Consider the following 13,616-nt stretch of genomic DNA (forward strand, 5'->3'; position numbering starts at 1 on the left):
CAGGCCGCAGGCGGGTGGGCGTGCATTCATCCAGGCGGAGGGAGCCGGGGGCGAAAGCGGCCTCTGGCAGCCCCCGCCGGCAGTGAATGAATGCGCGCCTGTGCGACCCGTGCGATTTCGGCGCTCACGGCGTGACGTCACGACGCCCGACGTCACGGCATGTGACTGCCTTGAGCGCCGAAATCGCATGGGTCGCACAGGCGCGCATTCATCCAGGCGGAGGGAACCGGCGGCGAAAGCGGCCTCCGGCAGCCCCCGCCGGCAGTGAATGAATGCGCGCCTGTGCGACCTATGCGATTTCGGCGCTCAAGGCAGTCACATGCCGTGACGTCGGGCGTCGTGACGTCACGCCTTGAGCGCCGAAATCGCACGGGTCGCACAGTCGCGCATTCATTCACTGCCGGCGGGGGCTGCCGGAGGCCGCTTTCGCCACTGGCTCCCTCCGCCTGGATGAATGCACGCCCGCCGGCTCCCGCCGCCGCCCGCCTGAAACCAATATGCGCCCACCCGCCCCCCGGCTCCTGCCGCCTGGATGAACGGGCGCCCACCCGCCCTTGGCCTGGATCGAACCGTGGTGGCGTTGTCGGACATCACTCTGACTGCTCTGTCCTTCAGTCTGTGAGCAAATCGTAGGCTTGCCAATTGGACTGCCCGGGCCTCTAGGCGGTTGATGTTCCACTCTGACTCTTCTCTGTTCCACCGCCCTTGTGCGGTGAGTTCTTCGCAGTGTGCTCCCCAGCCGCTCAGGCTGGCATCCGTGGTGAGCAGAGTCCACGTGGGGGAGGACATCTTCGACCCCCTGCTCATGTGGTTGGGCTGCAACCACCACCATAACTGGGTCCGCACTCTGACTGGTAGAGGTAGATGCACGGAGTAGTTCCGGAAGCGGGGACTCCAGCGCGAGAGCAGGGAGCGCTGTAGAGGTCTCATATGGGCCCTTGCCCAAGGTACCACTTCCAGGGTGGATGCCATGAGGCCGAGAACCTGCAGATAATCCCAAGCTATGGGCCGACTGGCTCCCATCAAGTACCGGAGACGCGTCTGAAGTTTTAACCTTCTCTTGATAGTGAGACTGACTGTGTCTGCCTGGGTGTCGAACTGGACTCCCAGGTATTCCAGTGACTGGGAAGGCCGTAGGAAACTCTTGCTGAGGTTGACTACCCAGCCCAAGCTTTCCAGAAGGGCGATCACTCTGTCGGTTGCCCGATGGCTCTCCTCTCGTGATTTCGCCCTGATCAGCCAATCGTCTAGGTAGGGATGGACAAGGATTCCTTCCCGTCTGAGTGCCGCTGCTACCACCACGACCACCTTGGTGAAGGTCCACGGTGACGTGGCTAACCCGAAGGGCAGAGCCCGGAATTGGAAGTGGCGTCCCAGAACCTTGAAGCGTAGGTAGCGCTGATGATCCGGATGGATCGGGATATGCAGGTAGGCTTCTGACAAGTCTAAGGCCGTGAGGAATTCTCCTGGCTGTACTGCGGTCTTGACTGAGCGCAGAGTTTCCATGCGCAACCTCGGGACCTTTAAGTATCGATTGACTGACTTGAGGTCCAGTACAGGCCGAAAGGTGCCCCCTTTCTTGGGTACCATGAAATAAAAAGAATAGTGTCCAGAATTCACTTCCCATGCAGGTACTGGGATGATGGCTTTCAAGGACAGGAGCCTCGCCAGGGTAGCTTCCAATGCCGCCTTCTTGTGTATGGGACATGAAGATTCCACAAACTTGTCCGGAGGGAGATGATGAAAGTCCAGATAATACCCCTCTCGGATGATGGCGAGGACCCACTGGACCGACGGGCCTAACCCTTCGCCTAACGCTTCACAGACGCGGCATGCATTTGCATGCAATTAGAAGAGAGTATCGAGCGCTAGGTGAAGAGAACTGTGCGTGCGGGGAACGAGGGTGCGCCTGGCAATGCCGCACTCTTTCAAACGCGGCATAACTGTATCGACCTGTTAGTTACTGGTTGGCAGTTTTTGAAATTGGAATAAAATCAGGCAAATTTGAGCAAACTTTTTTGAAAATCTGCAGTGTCTTGACCGAAGAAATAGTCCCGGCTGTCACGATGTGTGTTTTGATTACTTCATCAGGGACTGCAACTAAATTATGAGTTTGTGATAGTTATATGCTTGAAATTCTCTATTGCTTGCAAGACGGGCTGGACTATTTCTTGGGACAAGACACGGATTTTTAAAAAGCTTGCAAAAGATAAGTACCTAATATTTTGAATTAAATTAATAAACTTACTGAACTATGACTGATTTTATTTGCAATTTCAAAAACTTTATTTAAAAATTTGGGAGACCAATGATTACAACAATCAGAATCACAGCATTGGAGTGACTTTAAGCAAAGTTGCAATGCTTCTTTTGACTCCACTTGCATCCGATTCATATAAAGGTCTTCATAAACCTATCTAAGTGGTATGGTAATGATTTCTTATTGTTATACCTGAGCCAACAGAAATGAGTAGAATTACTCCTGTGCTGGAAAACTGTCAGGGTGTGGAACTGGGCCATCTCTCATTGGATGACCTTAAGAGCCATGTTCCAGGTAGGAAAAGAGAATATTCTGACAACCAAGCTTCATCAGATTCTAGACTCCCCATTAGTGGTCTCTAGATTGGGATATAACAAACAGGATATTTTTTTGCAAAGGCTGCACCTGAGAGAGAGCTGTTCAAAATCATTCTGAATAGGAAGATCCTGACTACTTATTCCAGGAAAGAATCAGGAACTCTATTTGGTATTTTTCATAAATACATGCTGTCTTTTTCTCTCACACACAGACTCTCATTTACATGCTTATAAACATGTCCTCTCTTTCTCTCATTTACACACAGGCTCTCAATCACATACTCACATGCTCTCTCACCTAAATCAGCTCTCAATCACACACAGACACACATGGTCTCTCTCTCTCTCATTTAAACACAGGCTCTCAATCACATACTCACATGCTCCATCACCTAAACCAGCTCTCAATCACACACAGACACACATTTCATTTCATTTTTCATTTATAAAATTTATTAATCGCTTAACACTGTTAGGTCTAAGCGATATACAATATTCACATACATAATAAAAGCGACACAAAGACAACTACATATAAATAAATTCATAATAACTAACTTATGGAATATTGTCTAATATTCATTGCATTTTGCTATTAACAGTTACACATGCTCTCTCTTACTTATACACACAGGCTCTTAATCATACATACACATTATCTCTCTCATACACATACTCTTTCACACAAACAGGTTTTCAATTCCAAATTTACACATACAGGTTCCCAATCGTAAACTTACATTCATGCTCTCTCTCTCACAGGCAGGCTCTCAATCACAGACATACTCTTTCACATATACAGGCTCTCAATCATTCACATACATGCAATCTCTCACTCACTCACACACACAGGATCTCAAACACACATGCTTGCTCGCTCATTCACACTCTCCCCCACCCTGGGAACTCGCAGCAGCCTCCTCCCAACGCTAACCTCCTTCATTTTCAGCCCTCGCGGAGGAGGAGTCCCATCGGCCGCAGTTGAAGCTCTTCTTTATTTTCCTCCGAGCCGCGCTGCACAGTCTTCTTTTCGTCGGACCGACGCTGACCACACTAGCGTGGTCTCTTCTTCCCGCGCACACACCCGATGCTCACCACTTTCTCTTCCGGGCCACGCGGGGGGCGGGAAGAAGAGAGCATGCCGGTGCCGCCGACTCCAGCTATTCTGCCGCGTTCCGCCCGGGCTGACAGCATTTTAAGCCCGGGCGGAGGAGGACCGGGGAGCAGTTGGGTCAGCGGGGGACTGGAAAGTGTGGCGAAACACTGATTTAGATTTGTCTGCGAGCCAGATGCAGCCATCAAAAGAGCCATATCTGGCTCGCGAGCCATGGGTTCCCGACCCCTGCCCTAGAGGGGCAGGGGTCAGGATAGGGGAGATATGATGGAGACATTTAAGTATCGCAAAGGTTTCTTTGCATAGGCGATGAGCCTCTTTCAATGGAAAGGAGGCTCTAGAATGAGGGTGAAAGGTGGTAGACTCGAGTAATCTTAGGAAATGTTTCTTTACAAAAAGGGTGAAGGATGCATGGAACAGCCTCCCATGAGACAAAAACAGTATCTGAATTCAAGAAAGCATGGGATAAATACAGGGGATTTCTAAAGAATTATGAATTATAATGCTAAATTAATTGGACGGATGGGCAGACTGGATGAGCCATGCAGTCTTTTTCTATCATGTTTGTGTTTCTATTAACACAAAATAAGAGTTGTTGCACATTATTTATTCTTTGAACTTTGAGATCCTGATTTTTCAAATGATCATATGTTCTTTACTACCCAAATGTTTACTACCCATAGTCTGAAGCTTAATGTATTTTTATTATGTTGGCCAAATGAACTTGTACAGTTTTGAAAGAAAAGTGTTCTTTTCTCAGCCAGTGCCAGCAATCTTAGGAAAGACTTTGCTAAATTCTACCTTATTTTGCTATCGGTAAATTTGCAGGTTCTCTTCTGAATTACTTCAAATAAAAGATATGAATTGTAGAAAAGCTTTACAAATTTTGTCAGTTGCATAATCACTGTGGTCATATCTGCAGGGGGGAGAAAGTGAAGGGAATGACAGCTTGGCACAAATATTTGACCAGAAACTATGTGGAGAGTATGAATCCTGCCTTAAAGAGCAAAGTCCACCTGAAAAGCATGACCAAGGAGAACATTCAGAGGAGGAGGAGGAGATGGCTGTCAGTGAGCAAATCAGCAGTAAGTGTCTTTGAGTGGGAGGATGATAGAATGTTCCTCTGTTTTGGGTTTGTTTTTTTGTCCAACCCTCTACAGTTCTAGTGATCCACTTCCCAACCATACAGTGGGGTGGCGCCCATCCTTGAATGACAGAGCTGCTAATGTCCAACAGGGTGTTGATTTAGACAGGATGAGACTTGAGGCAAACTGAAGTGCCTTTGGTCACCAAGGAGTTTGTATTCATGATGGGGCATGGTTGGTCAGCCCTGACTTAAAGCCTTTTTCTAACTGGCTAAGGGCTTCATTTACTTAGCATTTTTTCCATAGACACTAAATGGGAGAAAAGCCTTAGTAAATGACCACCTAAGTTTTGGATAATTTTCAGCTGCAACCTAGCCGGTTGGGTTGCAGCTAAAAATTAACCCTGATGTCTGTGACGTGTCACCTGCTCCAATGGCTTGCACCGCAGTCAGCTCTCAGTACCTTTCTGTCTTGGTCCTGGCCTGGTGTTTTGCGCTCCCAAGTGGCCTCCGGCAACCTGGCTCTGACCTGCATCCTGCAACAGCTAAGGACATACCCAAGAAGTATTGAGCTTTATAGGGCCTGAACACAGAGACTTGGGTTTATAATGACATAAGCACTGTCTAAGCATTTAAGGGAAGCCCAGTTCATGTCACACTTGACTGAGCAATAGATCCTGTTACCCCTGAAATGGAATATTTGTGTCCTCCCATTCCAGATTTACTTTGACTAAACTGTTCTGAACTGCTTGCCCTGACCTTGGCTTGGTATTTCTCTGCAAATACTTGGCCTGCCCCAGACCTTGCTTGCTTGATCATAGTGCTTCCTTGGTTGGTTCTGCTCCCCCCCCCCCCCCCCCCCCCCAATCCCCAAAGTGTCTACTGTTAGCTGCTATCTGTTGGAACCAGATCTGCTTGCAGATCAGGCAGTGCCAATCCAACAGTGGTCCAAAGGGTTCACACAGGGGCGGATTGGCCTCTCTGGGCTTCGGGCATGCCCAGGTGGACCAGTCAGAGGAGTCACATGACACGCCGTGTCTGCAGAGCTGCTGCAATTAACACCAGGCCCCACAGCTTGCTGCTGTGGCAGAACGGGAGCTTCTATCGAGCTCTTTGTTCATTTCTGGGGGGTTTTTTGGCTTTTTACTGCAGCTGCAGCCACGGTTCCAGGGGCCTATGCTTATCTGGTTTCAGCCCAATCCCAGGTTTCAAAGAACTCAAGTACCACATCAATCAGTAGTGGTAGAATCGGCCCAGAAGAAAGCCAAGAGGTTAAAACAAATGCCTCCACACCGCCTGGGAAAGATGCCGGTTCCTGGACAATCTAGGAAGAAAATCTTCCAAGCTGCGATGCTGGTATCCAGAATAAATTCTTACCAGCTATTTATGAATCAGTACCAGCGAGAACCTGTGGAAACAGGTTGAAAGACTGTCACACCAATTACCTGAACCAACTTCAGGACGGATTCCTAAGACTCGTGCCAAAGGCCTAGAAGCGGGCAAACACGAGGTAAGGGCCACATATGATTCCTTTGAGACAGCCTCCCGCTTATCAGCGTCAGGAATCACAGCTAGGAGATGGGCCTGGTTAAAATCATCGGGAGCTGAGACCAGAGGTACAAGAACGCTTGGCAGACCTGCCTTGCCTGGGGGAAAACCTCTTTGGTGATAAAGTCAAAGAGGCGTGGCGACCATCAAGGACCACACTGAAACCCTTAAACAGCTATCTCAGCTGCCGCAAGAGTTACACCAACCTTCTAGGAGGCCTCCAAGAAGGGAACCAAGGAAACCATATTATCGCCCTAGGCGATATTATCCTCCGGCAACCAGACCCAGACAACAACGGGCCTACTCAACGGTCACACACCTCGCCAGAGACCTGCTAGGCCTCAGCAGCCTCCGCCTGCAACGTCCACTTCTGGATTTTGAAATCAACCAGAGAGCAGGAGCCATTCCCAAAAATCCTTATCCACAATTACCTGTAGGAGGCCCGAATCTCTCATTACCATCAAACTTGGACCTCCATTACGACAGACAAATGGGTACTCTCAATTACAACTCAAGGGTACCGCTTGGATTTCCTCACTGTACCAAACGAAAATCCTCCTATTCCATCTTGGACAGTGTCTCATCACTCCACAATTCTACAAGCAGAATTATCCACCCTTCTGACTGACCAGGGCCATAGAAAGAGTTCCCAGGCCTCAGTGGGGCAGAGGATTCTACTCCCGATATTTCCTCATTCCAAGAAAACCGGGGGCCTACGTCCTATCCTGGATCTCAGAAATCTCAACAAATTTTTAAAGAAAGAAAATTCAGGATGGTGTCCTTAGGCACCCTGCTACCTCTTCTTCAAAAAGGAGATTGGCTCTGCTCTCTGGATCTTCAAGACGCTTACGCTTACATTCCCATCTTTCCTCCTCATCGACAGTACCTGCGATTTCTGGTGGAAGGTCAACACTTCCAATACCGAGTACTGCCTTTCGTCCTAGCCTCAGCACCTCGAGTGTTCACAAAGTGTCTTGGCAGTAGCGGTGGCACATCTTCACAAGCAAAGAGTACATGTGGTTCCTTACTTGGACGATTGGCTCATCAGAAGTCAAACACAAAGGCGAGCTTCCTCACTTCTCTCCAGCTCACAATAAAGTTGCTTTACTCCTTGGGGTTTCTCATCAACTACGGAAATCCCATCTCACACCATCTCACCAGTTGCAGTTCATAGGTTCAGATCTCAACACCCATCACAGCGAAAGCATTTCTTTCCAAAAGCCCGGCTCAGCGCTCGTTGTCCTAGCGCACTCTGTTCTGCAATCAGTCTCGAGTTCAGCTCATCAGTGCTCACCCTGCTCGGACACATGGCCTCAACGGTTCATGTCACTCCCATGGCCAGGCTCACCATGCGACTAACCGCAATGGGACACTCAAATCTCAATGGATTCAAGCATTTCAACCATTGTCCACTCCCATTCATATCACACAAGATCTAAGATCTTCTCTTCTCTGGTGGACCATCCACAATCAACTTGCTAAAAGGCCTACCTTTCCAGCAACCAGTTCCACAAGTGACTTTAACTACAGATGCGTCCACCTTAGGGTGGGGAGCGCACATTGCTCACCTAAAGACACAAGGCACATGGACAAAGCAAGAAGCCTCCTTTCAAATAAACTTTCTGGAACTTCGAGCTATACGCTATGCTCTACATGCGTTCAAGGACTGCCTTTCACACAAGACTGTTCTGATCCAAACGGACAACACAGTAGCCATGTGGTACATCAACAAGCAGGGAGGCACAGGGTCGTACCTCCTATGTCAGGAAGCAGCTCAAATTTGGGACTGGGCCCTAGCACACTAATTCTGCTACGGGCCACCTACCTAGCAGGCATCCACAACACAGTAGCGGATCGCCTCAGTCGTCACTTCCAACCACACGAGTGGTCTCTAAACCCATTGCTAGCAACCAAGATATTTCAGCGTTGGGGTCAACCAACAATAGATCTCTTTGCATCCCACCTGAACTACAAAGTGAACATTACTGCTCTCACCTCCTCTGGCAGTCCAACAGCCTACCAAGGGACGCCTTTGCTCGCCATTGGAATTCAGGCCTGTTATACGCGTATCCTCCGATACCACTCATAACCAAAACACTAGTGAAGTTACAACAGGACAAGGGGACAATGAATACTCATAGCCCCATATTGGCCTCGACAGGTATGGTTTCCCACACTGCTAGATCTCTCAGTCAGGGATCCAATTCGCCTGGGAGTAGCTCCCAATCTCATAACTCAGGAACAGGGTCAGTTGCGCCATCCCCACCTTCAATCCCTGTCCCTAACAGCATGGATGTTTGAAAGCTTGATTCTTACAACCACTCAACCTTCCAACCACTATATCTCAAGTACTTATAGCTTCACGTAAACCTTCCACTAGAAAGAATTATTCCTACAAATGGAAAAGGTTACATTGTGGTGCACCTCAGAAAGATTTAGATCCCTTCACTTGCCCCACTATACCTCACTACTAGATTACCTTTACCATCTCTCAGACTCTGGTCTTAAGACATCATCTGTAAGGGTACACTTAAGTGCAATCTCAGCTTACCATAACAACTGGGAGATGCACCTATTTCTACAAGCCTCTCGTAAGTAGATTCATGAGAGGCCTAACTCACATTAAACCTCCAGTTCATTCCCCGAGCATACAATGGGATCTGACGTAGTATTAACTAGGCTTATGCATTCTCCATTTGAACCCATAAATACCTGTGACCTTAAATTCCATTACTTGGAAAACGGTATTTCTCATAGCCATTACATCAGCTAGAAAGGGTCAGTGAATTGCAAGCACTAGTCACATACGAACCTTTTACAAAGTTCCTACATGACAGGGTAGTCCTCCAGTACACATCCAAATTCCTTCCTAAGGTTGTCACGGAATTTCACTTGAACCAATCAATAGTTTACCAACATTCTTTCCTAGGCCTCATTCCCATCAGGGTGAAAGAGCCTTTCACACTTTGGACTGTAAGCGTGCGTTATCCTTCTAGTTAAACCGCACAACAGCCCAAAGGAAATCCAGTCAGCTGTTTGTATCCTATGATCCAACAAACCAGGTAAAAGCAGTGGGCAAGCATACTCTGTCAAACTGGTTAGCAGATTGCATACAATTTTGTTATGAAAAAGCAGGCCTTACTCTTCAAGGGCGAGTAAAAGCACACTCGGTCCAGAGCAATGTCAACCTCAGTAGCACCACCTTCGCTCTGTACCTATTCTGGACATTTGTAAAGCAGCAAACATGGAGTTCTCTTCACACCTTTGCAGCTCACTACTGTTTAGACAAGCAAGGAAGACAAGATTCAGCATATGGACAATCCGTCTTAAAGAACTTGTTTCCAGTATAAATCCCAACTCCTTCTACATCCAACCTGCGGTGATCTTCGGCTGATTCATTTCATCAACAATACTTCACTGTTGCTTCACTACAAAATGACTCAGCCTCTAGCTTGCTAATCACCCATATGTGAGGACTAGCATCCTGCTTCTCCTGGGATAAAGCAAAATTGCTTACCCTTGTAATAGGTGTTGTTCCCAGGCACAGCAGGATTAGTCCTCACGAAACCCACCCGCCACCCCCGCGGAGTTGGGTCCGATACGTTTTATTATGTTTATTTTTGGCTTAACACTATTGCTACAAACCAAGACTAAAGGGAGAACCCCTGTGGCAGGGAATATCATAGCATGCTGGGCATGCTCAGTAGGCACTCTGGTGCCAGTCAAAAGTTTCATAGAAACTTTTTACAGAAGTTTCCGTACATAGGGCTCCATTACTGATGCACCCATATGTGAGGACTACATCCTGCTGTCCTGGGATAACACCTATTACAAGGTAAGCAATTTTGGCTTTATTGAAAGGCGCTTTAAACCCCTTTACCATTTTTACGGACCACAAGAACCTGTTGTACCCTCAGATGGTCAAAAGACTCAACTCTCGCCAGGCCTTGTGGTCATTTCTTCGCAAGATTCGGTTTCCAGTTAACCTGTTAACTGGTGAGCACCACCAAGCCGATGCTATTTCCAGATCATTGATCCTGCGGATGTCGTCTGACCGTCAGTATCTGGTCGACAAAACCAAGATTGCGGCAGTAGCTGCTGTTGGGTCCTTCGGGGGAGAGGGGCCATAAGAAGGGCCTTTGGAGCCTGACTACAGTGAAAAGTCCTGAGATGGGCCCTGACTACAAACTGGCAGGGCACCCAGCATGCCACAAGATGTTGCATATCATCACATGCCACTGTTGGTGGCTCAGACGGCCAAGGATGTACAAGCCTATGTCCCTGCCTGCACTAACTGAGCTCAGAATAAGAACACCTACCTGTTCCCCAGGGGACTGTTACATCCATTCTCCTAAGACAGGCAGGATGGTAGTCATCACATATGGGTGACAATCATTGGATGGGAGCCCGGCACATTGAAAACGTGTCAGTTTCTAGAAACCTTGACTGGCATACTGAGCATGCCCAGCATGACGTTATCTACGTGGGGTCCCTCTTCAGTTTCTTTTTCCGCAAAGCGTTTGTCTTGCAATTGTGGAACTCTGCTCTTTTTCAAAGATTTTCCTGGTTGGTTATCAACTTTTTCTGGGCGGTCCCTCCTCTTCCTGCTTGGTGCCTCTGTAGGGTGGCATGATGAGTTTTTCCCCATCTTTGTGGTCGATTCCCAGTGTGTTGCTCGATTGGTGGCCGTCAGTCATCGACTGCTCGCTGCCTCTCTTTTATGGTGTCATCTGGTTTTTGCCGATGCCCCCAGTACCCGCAGACCATGTCTTTCACAGATTCGCACGAGGCATCCTCTGCCTGGGGGCATCACACAACATCCGGGGATGTCGTTCTTGCGATAAAATGACCCCCAAAGGCTGTCGCACCTGTGTAGATAAGATGTAGAAGCTTTTTGAGTCCAAATATCTGATCCGTTGACTCTGACATTGGGGGCATCAACGCCTAAAGGCAGTGGGGATCCTATGGACACAACCCTCACTGTCCAACCCTCCATCAGGGCCTTCTCAGGAGAGAGGGGTCAGGGGTAGGCCATCGTCGGTGTCATCGCACTCCAGGAATTCGGGATAGTCTCAGTCCTCCTCTGCACTGGGGAAAGACCAGGCCGAGCACTTCGAGGGAAGTCATGGAAGCATCATCACCATCATCCAATGATGTCACCCATGTGTGAAGACTAACATCCTGCTGTCCTAAAGAACACATGTTACAGGGAAGCAACTCTGCTTTACCCATACCTCAGAGACTGTGGACATATATATTTCGATGATTTTCATCACAGACCTGCCTCCCTCCTCAGGGCACACGGTCGTTTGGGTGGTGGGTGGACAGATTTTCCAGGATACCCGATTGTGTTCCCCTTAAGGCCCTGCTTATGGCCTGAGCCCTTTTCAGGCACTTTGAACATATATTTCTAATGTGTGGGATTCCAGAACACGTAATTAGCAACTGTGGGTGAGGTGCAGTTTACATCAAGCATCTGACGCACCTTCTGCAGACAATTGGATGAGACCCTAGACCAGTGATGGTGAACTCCAGTCCTTGAGTGCCACAAACAGGCCAGGTTTTCAGGATATCAACAATGAATATGCATGAGATAGATTTGCATACAATGGAGGCAAAGCATGCAAATCTTTCTCATGCATATTCATTGTAGATATTATGAAAACATGGCCTGTTTGTGGCACTCAAGGACTGGAGTTTGCTATCATTGCCCTAGACCTTTCTTCCTCATATCACTCATTGTCTAACAGCCACAGAGAGAGAATCAACCAAATTCTCGTAGATTTCCTAGAACCTGTCTCTCTTCCAGACAAGACAACTGGATGATTTGCTTCCTTGGCCCACTTCCAGCTTTCAGTAGTCCTATGTTGTGTAAGGTAGGCATCCTAAATGTTTATACCCCTTCTTCAGTCCATGCTAACACCAGTATCTGACCACCTGACTTCTAATTTTCTTCTGGAAATCTGGAAAAATACTTCAAACCCTCCTCACTAAAGCCACTGATCGATATAAATAAAAATCTACCGGAAACGCAGGTCAATGTCTCAACTCTCTCCCGAAGACCAGGAATATCCGCCTGAGGATTCCCTTCTTCAAGTTCGTTCCCAGGTTTATTGGCCCTTACCAGATCATTAAACAAATGAATCCAGTAATCTAGAAGCTCTGGAATCCTACCTTCCTTTCGTTTCCCCATTCCTTCCATGTCTCCTTACTTCCTATTCCACAACAGGTACTCTTGAACTGGGTCCTCCCCATGCCTGGGTAATTGGCTGGTGATGGGTCCATCCCTGTTAGGAGTTCTGGAGTACCTTGAGAAGACCATAGAGCTCCTCCAGTTACTGATTTGCTTAGTTAACTGTGCCAAATCAAATTTGGTTCAGGCCCAAAGAATTAAGTTCATAGGAACTTGGACAGGCTCATTTCAGGAGAGAGCATTTCTCCTTGTTGAAAGTGTCATGTTGCTGATGGGCCTGGTAAAGTCTCTTAACAGAACCAAGCATGAGCAGAGTCAGTCCTGGTCCTTCTTGGAAACATGGCTGCTGCAGTACATTGGTTCCTCTGACTAGTCCGCATATGCGGAGCCTTCACTGGAGCCTTTAAATCAATAGGTTCAACTCTATTAGCCTTTATCGCACCATATCTTGGTGAACTCTTGGCTGAGAGAATCCCTTCAGTGGTGGATGAATCTAGAAGTTCTAAAGGTGGGCCTTTCATTGCGTGTTTCCACTGCATCAAGTGACTTTGTCTACGGACACCTCCACAGCGGGCTAAGGAGCTCAGAAAGTGCAGCCGGGACCCATGAATTGTGGTACCTGATGCAGTCATCTACAAATCAACCACCTGAAGCTGCAAGCTATCTGCTATGCTCCAAGAAAACTCTCACCACCTTTTGGGATGGAGAATCTTAATCCAGACAAAACAAGTGGCCATGTTTTACATAAACAAGCAGAGAGGTATGGGCTCTTATACCTTCTGCCAGAAGGCTCCACAAATTTGGTTGTGGGCAGGGCATCACAAAGCCCATTTCCAGTGGACCTACCTCCTAGGAATCCAGAATGTTGTTGGACTGCCTCAGCTGATTGTTCCCTAGATCAAGGAATTGCAAATGACTGCTCAGTTGCTGGGGAAAGCCAGTGATCAACCTCTTTGCCTCAGAAGACAACAGAAAGGGCAAAGTTCTGTTCCATGCATCAGAGCAGCTCTAAATCAGGTCCCAACGCTTTTGTGCTTTACTGGCATGTCTGTCATTCTATGCTTGCCTACAGATTCCACTGATCACTAGGACTGTCCAGG

The 13,616-nt window shown here is 47.9% G+C and overlaps 1 protein-coding gene across 7 annotated transcripts in view; it reads left to right on the forward strand.

Annotated features, from left to right (window-relative positions):
• Positions 1–13,616, forward strand: part of RBBP8 (RB binding protein 8, endonuclease) — a 379,857-nt gene that overhangs the window by 284,883 nt on the left and 81,358 nt on the right. For all 7 annotated transcript variants that reach the window (XR_003854777.1, XM_029591118.1, XM_029591123.1 and 4 more), the window contains one exon: positions 4,615–4,776. Coding sequence is in view for 6 of the 7 variants with exons in the window: in XM_029591118.1 (XP_029446978.1) it covers positions 4,615–4,776 (162 nt within the window). In the remaining variant the exon portion in view is untranslated. The remainder of the gene's footprint in view (positions 1–4,614; positions 4,777–13,616) is intronic.

Source organism: Rhinatrema bivittatum, chromosome 2 (assembly GCF_901001135.1).
Source record: "Rhinatrema bivittatum chromosome 2, aRhiBiv1.1, whole genome shotgun sequence".
Taxonomy (NCBI): Eukaryota; Metazoa; Chordata; class Amphibia; order Gymnophiona; family Rhinatrematidae; genus Rhinatrema; species Rhinatrema bivittatum.